This window comes from Entelurus aequoreus, linkage group LG12 (genome assembly GCF_033978785.1).
Source record: "Entelurus aequoreus isolate RoL-2023_Sb linkage group LG12, RoL_Eaeq_v1.1, whole genome shotgun sequence".
Lineage (NCBI taxonomy): Eukaryota > Metazoa > Chordata > Actinopteri > Syngnathiformes > Syngnathidae > Entelurus > Entelurus aequoreus.
The window spans coordinates 246,123-260,432 of record NC_084742.1 but is presented as its reverse complement, the minus strand read 5'-3'; the positions used below and the strand labels follow the sequence as shown (position 1 = coordinate 260,432).

At 41.9% G+C, this 14,310-nt stretch overlaps 1 protein-coding gene across 1 annotated transcript in view; it reads right to left on the bottom strand.

Annotated features, from left to right (window-relative positions):
• Positions 1-14,310, bottom strand: part of LOC133661325 (basic proline-rich protein-like) — a 48,447-nt gene that overhangs the window by 15,688 nt on the left and 18,449 nt on the right. Inside the window, exon 2 of the mRNA XM_062064452.1 lies at positions 2,527-4,077. Coding sequence (XP_061920436.1) covers positions 2,527-4,077 — 1,551 coding nt within the window. The remainder of the gene's footprint in view (positions 1-2,526; positions 4,078-14,310) is intronic.

The window sequence follows — 14,310 nt, the reverse complement described above, 5'->3', positions numbered from 1 at the left end:
ATGTATGTATGTGAGTATATGTGTATTTGTATGTACAATATATTTGACTCCATGTGTGCGTGGGAGCCAGAGTACGGCCCCAGCCACCCAGAGAGCCCAACCCACAAACAGCAGGTGTGGCGCCCAGGGAACCAGGGACCACCGGCCCCACGCAACCAGGCCGGCCAGCGACGGGAACCCTAGAGCCAGGCCCACCGTGCCGCCCGTAAGAGCCAGCAGCAGGCCGCAGACAGACGCACCCGGCAGAGGACAAGGCACGAGAGAAACGGGACAGCCAGACCTCAAGCCAGCGAGAGACCACACCCCACACGGGTAGAAAGGCGGGGCGCCTCGCCCGGGGGGCCCAGAGACTCCCTGCAACCGGACGGGAAGACCGCCCCGCCCCACCAGCAACCGGGCCCCCACGAGCCCACCCCCCAACCCCGGAGAGCGCGGCGTGGCCCGCCCCCGGCAACCCCACCCAAGCTGGCCGCCGCAGGACTGTCCAGCACAGGGCCACGGGAACCACCCACCCCACCCGCAGGGACCCCAACGATGGAGATGGAACAACCAGCAACCGCCCTGTCGAGTTCCCCCCCTGAGGGAGGGGAAAAATAAAAAATAATATTAATCAAAAATATTAAAAAATAAATAAATAAATTAATAAATAGTAATAATGATAATAATATATCTAAAAAAAAAATTAAAAACATTTAAAAAAAAGGTATTAAAACAAGATCACAGACATGCTGACACACAAGGTCACTACCCCAGCAGCTGGCCGACTCGCAGCACCTCGGAATACTTTGCAGCACCAAGCTACCACAATAGACGCGGGGACTAGACCCAGCAGGCCCCAACCAAGACGGGCACCCGGAGGAGATGGACGGTGGGACCCAGGAGCTCCAGACACGCAGTCCGGATGCAGTAGCCTGAGGGGCAGACCCCCGCCTGACAAGCAGGCCCAGAGCGTACCCCCAGAAATATACATACATACATATATACACACACATATATATACACATACACACACATATACATATATACATATACATACATACACATACATATATACATACATACATATACACATATACATATATATATATATATACACATATATATATATACATATATGCATGTATATATACATACATATATATACACATATATACATACACATACACACATATATATATATCTCTGTGTATATATATATATATATACACATCAAGTCCCGGCACCCACTGACCACTGAGAACCAGCCGATCCAACACAACGATGAACGAGTATGAAGCCGGCAAGTTCGTCAGCCCCGACAACCACCACGGGTGCGCGCTGCCACCAGTCACAACCTCAGCCACCCCTCTGCACCAGACCCAGCAGCCACGGGCGCCCACACCACAACAAACGGCAGCAGAAACAGCAGCTGCAATACCCCCAGACAGCCAGCACCACCCAATCACATCAAAGCGATGGAAAAAACTGTGACCGGCAACCACACGCCAACAGGATCACGGAGACCAGCCAACATGCAAACAAGAGACACTAACACCTCCCCCACCAGAAGACCCCACCACCCCAACCCAAACCCACACACACACACACACCACCGCCCAAACAACCGAGACACAGCATCTAGACCAGACATGGGGGCCGCACCGCCACCGCATCAGGTCACCAACAGAGACCCCACAGCGCAAGGTCGGGCCACCAGAGCACGGACACCGCCCAACAGGAAGCGAGATTCCGCGCGACGCCACACACAAATAAATGATAAGATTTTAAAAATAATTAAAAAACTAATAATAAAATAAAATAAGTAAATAATAAAAATAATAAATAAATAAAATAAAATAATAAATGAATAAAAGCCTCACACCCTTTCATACCATCACATTGATACTGGACTCTATAGTTGACATCTTTCATACCATCACATTGATACTGGACTCTATAGTTGACATCTTCCATACCATCACATTGATACTGGACTCTATAGTTGACATCTTTCATACCATCACATTGATACTGGACTCTATAGTTGATATCTTTCATACCATCACATTGATACTGGACTCTATAGTTGACATCTTTCATACCATCACATTGATACTGGACTATATAGTTGACATCTTTCATACCATCACATTGATACTGGAATCTATAGTTGACATCTTTCATACCATCACATTGATACTGGAATCTATAGTTGACATCTTTCATACCATCACATTGATACTGGAATCTATAGTTGACATCTTTCATACCATCACATTGATACTGGAATCTATAGTTGACATCTTTCATACCATCACATTGACACTGGACTATGTAGTTGACAGCTTTCATACCATCACATTGATACTGGAATCTATAGTTGACATCTTTCATACCATCACATTGATACTGGACTCTATAGTTGACATATTTCATACCATCCTATTGATACTGGACTTTATAGTTGACATCTTTTATATCACATTGATGCTGGAATCATGCCTTGGATTGCTTTGAACGGATGTCAAACAGGAAGGATCATCTTACCTGTGTGGGCGTCAGTCTTGAAGATGAAGGTTCCGGGTGTTGTGAGTTGATGACTTGGCGTGAAGTCAGGTGTTCTCACGTTGTCTTGCAACACGGCCGTAGTGTGGCTAGCTAAGGTTCTAGTGGTCACGGGAGAAACTTCTGGTGTTGTGGCCATGTTGGAAGATCCTGCCATTGGAGAGTTTAATTTTGCTGGGCTGGTGGTTGGGGCACCAGTAGGTGGCACAAGAGCGCTTTGAGGATCCTTTGTGTTGCTTGGCGGATATGCTTGAGTGGTAGGCGCATCTGTCAGTCCTGTGGCGGCAGGGTGTCCTGGTCCTGTGGCGGCCGGGTCCGCCGGTCCTGCGGCGCCAGGGTCCGCCGGTCCTGCGATGCCAGGGTCCGCCGGTCCTGCGGCGCCAGGGTCCGCCGGTCCTGCGGCGCCAGGGTCCGCCGGTCCTGCGACGCCAGGGTCCGCCGGTCCTGCGATGCCAGGGTCCGCCGGTCCTGCGGCGCCAGGGTCCGCCGGTCCTGCAACACCAGGGTCAGCTACCACTGAGGCGGCAGGGTCCGCCGGTCCTGCAACGCCAGGGTCAGCTACCACTGAGGCAGCAGGGTCTGTTACCCCTGGGGCGGCAGGGTCTCCTGGTCCTGTGGCGGCCGGGTCCGCCGGTCCTGCGGCGCCAGGGTCCGCCGGTCCTGCGGCACCAGGGTCCGCCGGTCCTGTGGCGCCAGGGTCCGCCGGTCCTGCGACGCCAGAGTCAGCTACCACTGAGGCAGCAGGGTCTGCTACCACTGAGGCGGCAGGGTCTTCTACCACTGAGGCGGCAGGGTCTGCTACCACTGAGGCGGAAGGGTCTGCTACCACTGAGGCAGCAGGGTCTGCTACCCCTGAGGCAGCAGGGTCTGCTACCCCTGAGGCGGAAGGGTCCGCCGGTCCTGCGGCGCCAGGGTCCGCCGGTCCTGGGACGCCAGGGTCCGCCGGTCCTGCGACGCCAGGGTCCGCCGGTCCTGGGACGCCAGGGTCCGCCGGTCCTGCGACGCCAGGGTCCGCCGGTCCTGGGACGCCAGGGTCCGCCGGTCCTGCGACGCCAGGGTCCGCCGGTCCTGGGACGCCAGGGTCCGCCGGTCCTGCAACGCCAGGGTCCGCCGGTCCTGGGACGCCAGGGTCCGCCGGTCCTGCGACGCCAGGGTCTGCTACCACTGAGGCGGCAGGGTCTGCTACCCCTGAGGCGGCAGGGTCTGCTACCACTGAGGCGGCAGGGTCTGCTACCACTGAGGCGGCAGGGTCTGCTACCACTGAGGCGGCAGGGTCTGCTATCCCTGAGGCGGCAGGGTCTGCTACCACTGAGGTGGCAGGGTCTGCTACCACTGAGGTGGCAGGGTCTGCTACCACTGAGGTGGCAGGGTCTGCTACCACTTGATTTGTTGCGTTCACATGTATGTGAGCACCAGCTGGCACTTTGGTGGTCAGAAGAGATCCTCTTTGCAGGACCGTGGCAGCATCCGGCACTTGAGTGGCCACGGAAACATCTCCTTCACCATCGGAACACACTTTGTGACATGTCAGACCTGCAAAACACACGTGTATGTACATTATTATTATTATATTATATATTGTCTGACTAGATATGACTGTGTTGTAAATTAATATTGTCCGACTAGATATGACTATGTTGTAAATAAATATTGTCTGACTAGATATGACTATGTTGTAAATAAATATTGTCTGACTAGATATGACTATGTTGTAAATAAATATTGTCTGACTAGATATGACTATGTTGTAAATAAATATTGTCTGACTAGATATGACTATGTTGTAAATAAATATTGTCTGACTAGATATGACTATGTTGTAAATATATATTGTCTGACTAGATATGACTATGTTGTAAATATATATTGTCTGACTAGATATGAGTATGTTGTAAATAAATATTGTCTGACTAGATATGACTATGTTGTAAATAAATATTGTCTGACTAGATATGACTATGTTGTAAATAAATATTGTCTGACTAGATATGACTATGTTGTAAATAAATATTGTCTGACTAGATATGACTATGTTGTAAATAAATATTGTCCGACTAGATATGACTATGTTGTAAATAAATATTGTCTGACTAGATATGACTATGTTGTAAATAAATATTGTCTGACTAGATATGACTATGTTGTAAATAAATATTGTCTGACTAGATATGACTATGTTGTAAATAAATATTGTCTGACTAGATATGACTATGTTGTAAATATATATTGTCTGACTAGATATGACTATGTTGTAAATAAATATTGTGTGACTAGATATGACTATGTTGTAAATAAATATTGTCTGACTAGATATGACTATGTTGTAAATATATATTGTCTGACTAGATATGACTATGTTGTAAATAAATATTGTCTGACTAGATATGACTATGTTGTAAATAAATATTGTCTGACTAGATATGACTATGTTGTAAATAAATATTATCTGACTAGATATGACTATGTTGTAAATATATATTGTGTGACTAGATATGACTATGTTGTAAATATATATTGTCTGACTAGATATGACTATGTTGTAAATAAATGTTGTCTGACTAGATATGACTATGTTGTAAATATATATTGTGTGACTAGATATGACTATGTTGTAAATAAATATTGTGTGACTAGATATGACTATGTTGTAAATAAATATTGTCTGACTAGATATGACTATGTTGTAAATAAATATTGTCTGACTAGATATGACTATGTTGTAAATAAATATTGTCTGACTAGATAAGACTATGTTGTAAATAAATATTGTCTGACTAGATATGACTATGTTGTAAATAAATATTGTCTGACTAGATATGACTGTGTTGTAAATAAATATTGTCTGACTAGATATGACTGTGTTGTAAATAAATATTGTCTGACTAGATAAGACTATGTTGTAAATAAATATTGTCTGACTAGATATGACTATGTTGTAAATAAATATTGTCTGACTAGATATGACTATGTTGTAAATAAATATTGTCTGACTAGATATGACTATGTTGTAAATAAATATTGTGTGACTAGATATGACTATGTTGTAAATAAATATTGTCTGACTAGATATGACTATGTTGTAAATATATATTGTCTGACTAGATATGACTATGTTGTAAATAAATATTGTGTGACTAGATATGACTATGTTGTAAATAAATATTGTCTGACTAGATATGACTATGTTGTAAATAAATATTGTCTGACTAGATATGACTATGTTGTAAATAAATATTGTGTGACTAGATATGACTATGTTGTAAATAAATATTGTCTGACTAGATATGACTATGTTGTAAATAAATATTGTCTGACTAGATATGACTATGTTGTAAATAAATATTGTCTGACTAGATATGACTATGTTGTAAATAAATGTTGTCTGACTAGATATGACTATGTTGTAAATATATATTGTGTGACTAGATATGACTATGTTGTAAATAAATATTGTGTGACTAGATATGACTATGTTGTAAATAAATATTGTCTGACTAGATATGACTATGTTGTAAATAAATATTGTCTGACTAGATATGACTATGTTGTAAATAAATATTATCTGACTAGATATGACTATGTTGTAAATATATATTGTGTGACTAGATATGACTATGTTGTAAATATATATTGTCTGACTAGATATGACTATGTTGTAAATAAATGTTGTCTGACTAGATATGACTATGTTGTAAATATATATTGTGTGACTAGATATGACTATGTTGTAAATAAATATTGTGTGACTAGATATGACTATGTTGTAAATAAATATTGTCTGACTAGATATGACTATGTTGTAAATAAATATTGTCTGACTAGATATGACTATGTTGTAAATAAATATTGTCTGACTAGATATGACTATGTTGTAAATAAATATTGTCTGACTAGATATGACTATGTTGTAAATATATATTGTCTGACTAGATATGACTATGTTGTAAATAAATATTGTCTGACTAGATATGACTATGTTGTAAATATATATTTTCTGACTAGATATGACTATGTTGTAAATAAATATTGTCTGACTAGATATGACTATGTTGTAAATAAATATTGTCTGACTAGATATGACTATGTTGTAAATAAATATTGTCTGACTAGATATGACTATGTTGTAAATATATATTGTCTGACTAGATATGAGTATGTTGTAAATAAATATTGTCTGACTAGATATGACTATGTTGTAAATATATATTTTCTGACTAGATATGACTATGTTGTAAATAAATATTGTCTGACTAGATATGACTATGTTGTAAATAAATATTGTCTGACTAGATATGACTATGTTGTAAATAAATATTGTCTGACTAGATATGACTATGTTGTAAATATATATTGTCTGACTAGATATGAGTATGTTGTAAATAAATATTGTCTGACTAGATATGACTATGTTGTAAATATATATTTTCTGACTAGATATGACTATGTTGTAAATAAATATTGTCTGACTAGATATGACTATGTAGTAAATAAATATTGTCTGACTAGATATGACTATGTTGTAAATATATATTTTCTGACTAGATATGACTATGTTGTAAATAAATATTGTCTGACTAGATATGACTATGTAGTAAATAAATATTGTCTGACTAGATATGACTATGTTGTAAATAAATATTGTCTGACTAGATATGACTATGTTGTAAATAAATGTTGTCTGACTAGATATGACTATGTTGTAAATATATATTGTGTGACTAGATATGACTATGTTGTAAATAAATATTGTGTGACTAGATATGACTATGTTGTAAATAAATATTGTCTGACTAGATATGACTATGTTGTAAATAAATATTGTCTGACTAGATATGACTATGTTGTAAATAAATATTATCTGACTAGATATGACTATGTTGTAAATATATATTGTGTGACTAGATATGACTATGTTGTAAATATATATTGTCTGACTAGATATGACTATGTTGTAAATAAATGTTGTCTGACTAGATATGACTATGTTGTAAATATATATTGTGTGACTAGATATGACTATGTTGTAAATAAATATTGTGTGACTAGATATGACTATGTTGTAAATAAATATTGTCTGACTAGATATGACTATGTTGTAAATAAATATTGTCTGACTAGATATGACTATGTTGTAAATAAATATTGTCTGACTAGATATGACTATGTTGTAAATAAATATTGTCTGACTAGATATGACTATGTTGTAAATATATATTGTCTGACTAGATATGACTATGTTGTAAATAAATATTGTCTGACTAGATATGACTATGTTGTAAATATATATTTTCTGACTAGATATGACTATGTTGTAAATAAATATTGTCTGACTAGATATGACTATGTTGTAAATAAATATTGTCTGACTAGATATGACTATGTTGTAAATAAATATTGTCTGACTAGATATGACTATGTTGTAAATATATATTGTCTGACTAGATATGAGTATGTTGTAAATAAATATTGTCTGACTAGATATGACTATGTTGTAAATATATATTTTCTGACTAGATATGACTATGTTGTAAATAAATATTGTCTGACTAGATATGACTATGTTGTAAATAAATATTGTCTGACTAGATATGACTATGTTGTAAATAAATATTGTCTGACTAGATATGACTATGTTGTAAATATATATTGTCTGACTAGATATGAGTATGTTGTAAATAAATATTGTCTGACTAGATATGACTATGTTGTAAATATATATTTTCTGACTAGATATGACTATGTTGTAAATAAATATTGTCTGACTAGATATGACTATGTAGTAAATAAATATTGTCTGACTAGATATGACTATGTTGTAAATATATATTTTCTGACTAGATATGACTATGTTGTAAATAAATATTGTCTGACTAGATATGACTATGTAGTAAATAAATATTGTCTGACTAGATATGACTATGTAGTAAATAAATATTGTCTGACTAGATATGACTATGTAGTAAATAAATATTGTCTGACTAGATATGACTATGTTGTAAATAAATATTGTCTGACTAGATATGACTATGTTGTAAATATATATTGTCTGACTAGATATGACAATGTTGTAAATGTATATTGTCTGACTAGATATGACTATGTTGTAAATATATATTGTCTGACTAGATATGACTATGTTGTAAATAAATATTGTCTGACTAGATATGACTATGTTGTAAATAAATATTGTCTGACTAGATATGACTATGTTGTAAATATATATTGTCTGACTAGATATGACTATGTTGTAAATATATATTGTGTGGTGTAACAATACAACGTTCCTGGAATCCTGTATGTAATATTGTAATGTAATGTAATATTGTAATGTAATATTGTAATGTAATGTAATATTGTAATGTAATGTAATATTGTAATGTAATGTAATATTGTAATGTAATGTAATATTGAGATTGCTCATTTTGACAAATACATCTTGTAGATATTAATTAATGCTATTTGAAGACTAAATAATAACATCAACTACTACTAGATTATTTTATGTTTGCTTCATAGCTGATTTAATTGCTCTGTATTTATATGGCACTTTACTATGAAGTGTATTTATATGGCACTTTACTATGAAGTGTATTTATATGGCACTTTACTATGAAGTGTGTTTATATGGCACTTTACTATGAAGTGTATTTATATGGCACTTTACTATGAAGTGTATTTATATGGCACTTTACTATGAAGTGTATTTATATGGCACTTTACTATGAAGTGTGTTTATATGGCACTTTACTATGAAGTGTATTTATATGGCACTTTACTATGAAGTGTATTTATATGGCACTTTACTATGAAGTGTATTTATATGGCACTTTACTATGAAGTGTATTTATATGGCACTTTACTATGAAGTGTATTTATATGGCACTTTACTATGAAGTGTTTTTTTATTTATATGGCACTTTACTATGAAGTGTATTTATATGGCACTTTACTATGAAGTGTATTTATATGGCACTTTACTATGAAGTGTATTTATATGGCACTTTACTATGAAGTGTATTTATATGGCACTTTACTATGAAGTGTATTTATATGGCACTTTACTATGAAGTGTATTTATATGGCACTTTACTATGAAGTGTTTTTTATTTATATGGCACTTTACTATGAAGTGCATCCTGAGAGAGTATTTCTTCAATTTTTCACATTTTGTTTTGTTCCAGCTTTATTCCAAAATGGAATCAATTCATTTTGTCCTCAAAATTCTGCACACAATAACCCATAATTATGATGTGAAAAGTTTGTTTTTTTTCAAATTCTGCAAATGTAATAAAAATAAAGTAGAGCCTTTGATCAATACTTAGTTGATGCACCTTTGGCAGCAACTACACCTCAAGTCTTTTTGAACACCATGCCACAAACTTGGCACACCTTCAACCATTCCTCTTTGCAGCACCTCTCAAGCTACATCAGGTTGGATGGAGTTGGTTGTCATCCAGGATGTCTCTGTACAGTGTTGTATTCATCTTAGTCTAGTCAGGGAGGTGACCAAGAACCGGATGGTCACTCAAGGACAACCATCTCTGCAGCAATCCACCAATCAGGCCAGTAAGGTAGAGTGGCCAGACGGAAGCCATTTCTTAGTCAAAAGTTTGCCAAAATACACCTGAAAGACTCTCAGACCACAAGAAACTAAGTCAACAACAAGTCTTTGCCAGACGTCTCCAGGAATCATCACTAGGTCAATACCATCCCTATAGTCAACATGGTGGTGGCAGCATCATGCTGTGGGGATGCTTTTCAGTGGAAGGAACTGGGAGACTAGCCAGGATAGAGGGAAAGATGAATGTACAGAGACATCCTGAATGAAAACCAAGGCTTCCCATCCAACCTGGTGTAGCTTGAGAGGTGCTGCAAAGAGGAATGGTTGAAAGTGTCCAAAGATAGGTGTGCTAAGTGTGTAATTGCTGTCAGAGGTGCATCAACTACTCCTCTCTGAGCTGCCACCTTACCGTGGTAGAGGAGTTTGTGTGTACCAATGATCCTAGGAGCTATGTTGTCCGGGGGCTTTCATGGCCCTGGTAGGGTCTCCCAAGACAAACAGGTCCTAGGTGAGGGATCAGACAAAGAGCAGCTCGAAGACTTCTATGGGAATGCAACAACAAAGACTCAGATTTCCCTCGCCCGGACGCGGGTCACCGGGGCCCCCCTCTGGAGCCAGGCCTGGAGTTGGGGCACGATGGCAAGCGCCTGGTGGCCGGGCCTGTCCCCATGGGGCCCGGCCGGGCACAGCCCGAAGAGGCAACGTGGGTCACCCCTCCAATGGGCTCACCACTCATGGGAGGGGCCATAGAGGTCGGGTGCATTGTGAGCTGGGCGGCAGCCGAAGGCAGGGCACTTGGCGGTCTGATCCTCGGCTACATAAGCTAGCTCTTGGGACGTGGAACGTCACCTCGCTGGGGGTGAAGGAACCTGAGCTTGTGCGCGAGGTAGAGAAGTTCCCGCTGGATATAGTCGGACTCATTTCGACGCACAGCAAGGGCTCTGGAACCAGTTCTCTGGAGAGGGGCTGGACTCTCTTCCACACTGGCGTTGCAAGCAGTGAGAGGCAACAAGCTGGGTTAGCAATTCTTGTTGCCCCCCGGCTCAAAGCCTGCACGTTGGAGTTCAACCCAGTGGACGAGAGGGTAGCTTCCCTCCGCCTTCGGGTGGGGTGACGGGTTCTGACTGTTGTTTGTGCTTACGCACAAAACAGCAGTTCAGAGTACCCACCCTTTTTGGATACACTCGAGGGAGTACTGGAAAGTGCTCCCCCGGGTGATTCCCTTGTCCTACTGGGTGACTTCAACGCTCATGTTGGCAACGACAGTGAAACCTGGAGAGGCGTGATTGGGAAGAATGGCCGCCCGGATCTGAACCCGAGTGGTGTTTTGTTATTGGACTTTTGTGCTCGTCACAGATTGTCCATAACAAACACCATGTTCAAACATAAGGGTGTCCATATGTGCACTTGGCACCAGGACACCCTAGGCCGCAGTTCCATGATCGACTTTGTAGTTGTGTCATCGGATTTGCAGCCTCATGTTTTGAACACTCGGGTGAAAAGAGGGGCAGAGCTTTCTACCGATCACCACCTGGTGGTGAGTTTGCTGTGATGGTGGGGGAGGATGCCGGACAGACCTGGCAGGCCCAAACGCATTGTGAGGGTCTGCTGGGAACGTCTGGCAGAGTCTCCTGTCAGAGAGAGTTTCAATTCCCACCACAGGAAGAACTTTGAACATATCACAAGGGAGGCGCTGGACATTGAGTCCGAGTGGACCATGTTCCGCACCTCTATTGTCGAGGCGGCTGATTGGAGCTGTGGCCGCAAGGTAGTTGGTGCCTGTCGTGGCGGTAATCCTAGAACCCGCTGGTGGACACCAGTGGTGAGGGATGCCGTCAAGCTGAAGAAGGAGTCCTATCGGGTCCTTTTGGCTCATAGGACTCCGGAGGCAGCGGACAGGTACCGACAGGCCAAGCGGTGTGCGGCTTCAGCGGTCACAGAGGCAAAAACTCGGACATGGGAGGAGTTCGGGGAAGCCATGGAAAACGACTTCCGGATGGCTTCGAAGCGATTCTGGATCACCATCCGCCGCCTCAGGAAGGTGAAGCAGTGCACTGTCAACACCGTGTATGGTGCGGATGGTGTTCTGCTGACCTCGACTGCGGATGTTGTGGATCGGTGGGGGGGATACTTCGAAGACCTCCTCAATCCTACCAACACGTCTTCCTATGAGGAAGCAGTGCCTGGGGAATCTGTGGTGGGCTCTCCTATTTCTGGGGCTGAGGTTGCTGAGGTAGTTAAAAAGCTCCTCGGTGGCAAGGCCCTGGGGGTGGATGAGATCCGCCCAGAGTTCCTTACGGCCATCGGACATCGGGGGTGGTACCTCTGGATTGGCAGACCAGGGTGGTGGTTCCTCTCTTTAAGAAGGGGAACCGGAGGGTGTGTTCCAACTATTGTTGGATCACATTCCTCAGCCTTCCCGGTAATGTTTATTCAGGTGTACTGGAGAGGAGGCTACGCCGGATAGTGGAACCTCGGATTCAGGAGGAACAGTGTGGTTTTCGTCCTGGTCGTGGAACTGTGGACCAGCTCTATACTCTCGGCAGGGTCCTTGAGGGTGCATGGGAGTTTGCCCAACCAGTCTACATGTGCTTTGTGGACATGGAGAAGGCATTGGACCGTGTCCCTCGGGAAGTCCTGTGGGGAGTGCTCAGAGAGAATGGGGTATCGGACTGTCTGATTGTGGCGGTCCGCTCCCTGGATGATCAGTGCCAGAGCTTGGTCCGCATTGCCGGCAGTAAGTCGGACACGTTTCCAGTGAGGGTTGGACTCCGCCAAGGCTGCCCTTTGTCACCCATTCTGTTCTGAACTTTTATGGACAGAATTTCTGGGTGCAGTCAAGGCGTTGAGGGGATCTGGTTTGGTGGCTGCAGGATTAGGTCTCTGCTTTTTGCAGATGATGTGGTCCTGATGGCTTCATCTGGCCAGGATCTTCAGCTCTCACTGGATCGGTTCGCAGCCGAGTGTGAAGCGACTGGGATCTTCTTCATCCGTCTTCTTCATCTGTCTTCTTCATCCGTCTTCTTCATCCGTCTTCTTCATCCGTCTTCTTCATCTGTCTTCTTCATCCGTCTTCTTCATCCATCTTCTTCATCCATCTTCTTCATCCGTCTTCTTCATCCGTTTTCTTCATCCGTCTTCTTCATCCGTCTTCTTCATCCGTCTTCTTCATCCATCTCTATATTTAGTGACAGTAGCAGGATGTCGCACACAATCGACCTGGAAGCACCACACCTTCTGTGTGTGGGTGTGTCGGTGTGTGTGTGTGTCGGTGTGTGTGTGTATGTTTGTGTGTGTGTGTTTGTGCCTGCGTGTGTGTGTGTGTGTGCGTGTGTGTGTGTGTGTGCGTGTGCTTGTGTGTGCGTGCGCATGTGTGTGTGTGTGTGTGTGTGTGTGTGTGTGTGTGTGCTTGTGTGTGCGTGCGCATGTGTGTGTGTGTGTGTGTGTGTGTGTGTGTGTGTGTGTGTGTGTGTGTGTGTGTGTGTGCTTGTGTGTGCGTGCGCATGTGTGTGTGCGTGTGTGTGGACAATCCATGGCTGAGCTAAGTGGAAGCGAGTCAGAAGAGAAGAGAAGAGAAGAGAAGAGAAGAGAAGAGAAGAGAAGAGAAGAGAAGAGAAGAGAAGAGAAGAGAAGAGAAGAGAAGAGAAGAGAACAATGGCCTCTGACTCCAGCACCTTTGTGGATTGTGACCTCCGCCCATCTCCTCCACGGGAGTAGTGAAGTCGCACAACCACTGATGACATTTGACTCATTCAATGTATTATTATGATTTATTTATGAGAACAACTATATCATGAACACAAGAGGAAGATATTTGTGTGGCATGATATCATGAATGCATCACCACTGTATCAAGGTGTGATCAATCATCTTCATCACAAATGGCTTGACAAAGCACAACAACATTGTAGTAGAATTTCTGACCTTTGACCTACTGTATATTTCATGTCTGTCAAGAATGTACGCTCATTTGATTTCTCTTCTATTCTGTGTCCCCGGGTGTGGGACAAAAGTGAATATTAAGTCTGTCTACAGAATGTTTTGGTTGTTTGGGTATGATTGGGGAGTCCAAGGATGTTGCAAAAACAATCATGACGCACGAGATAAAAACAGTGACGCACAAGAGACATATAAAAAATGGCAGAAGACCGGGACTAAAGAGAGATTTTGGCTTGTGTGTGTGTTGTTTGCTCCGGAGTACATGT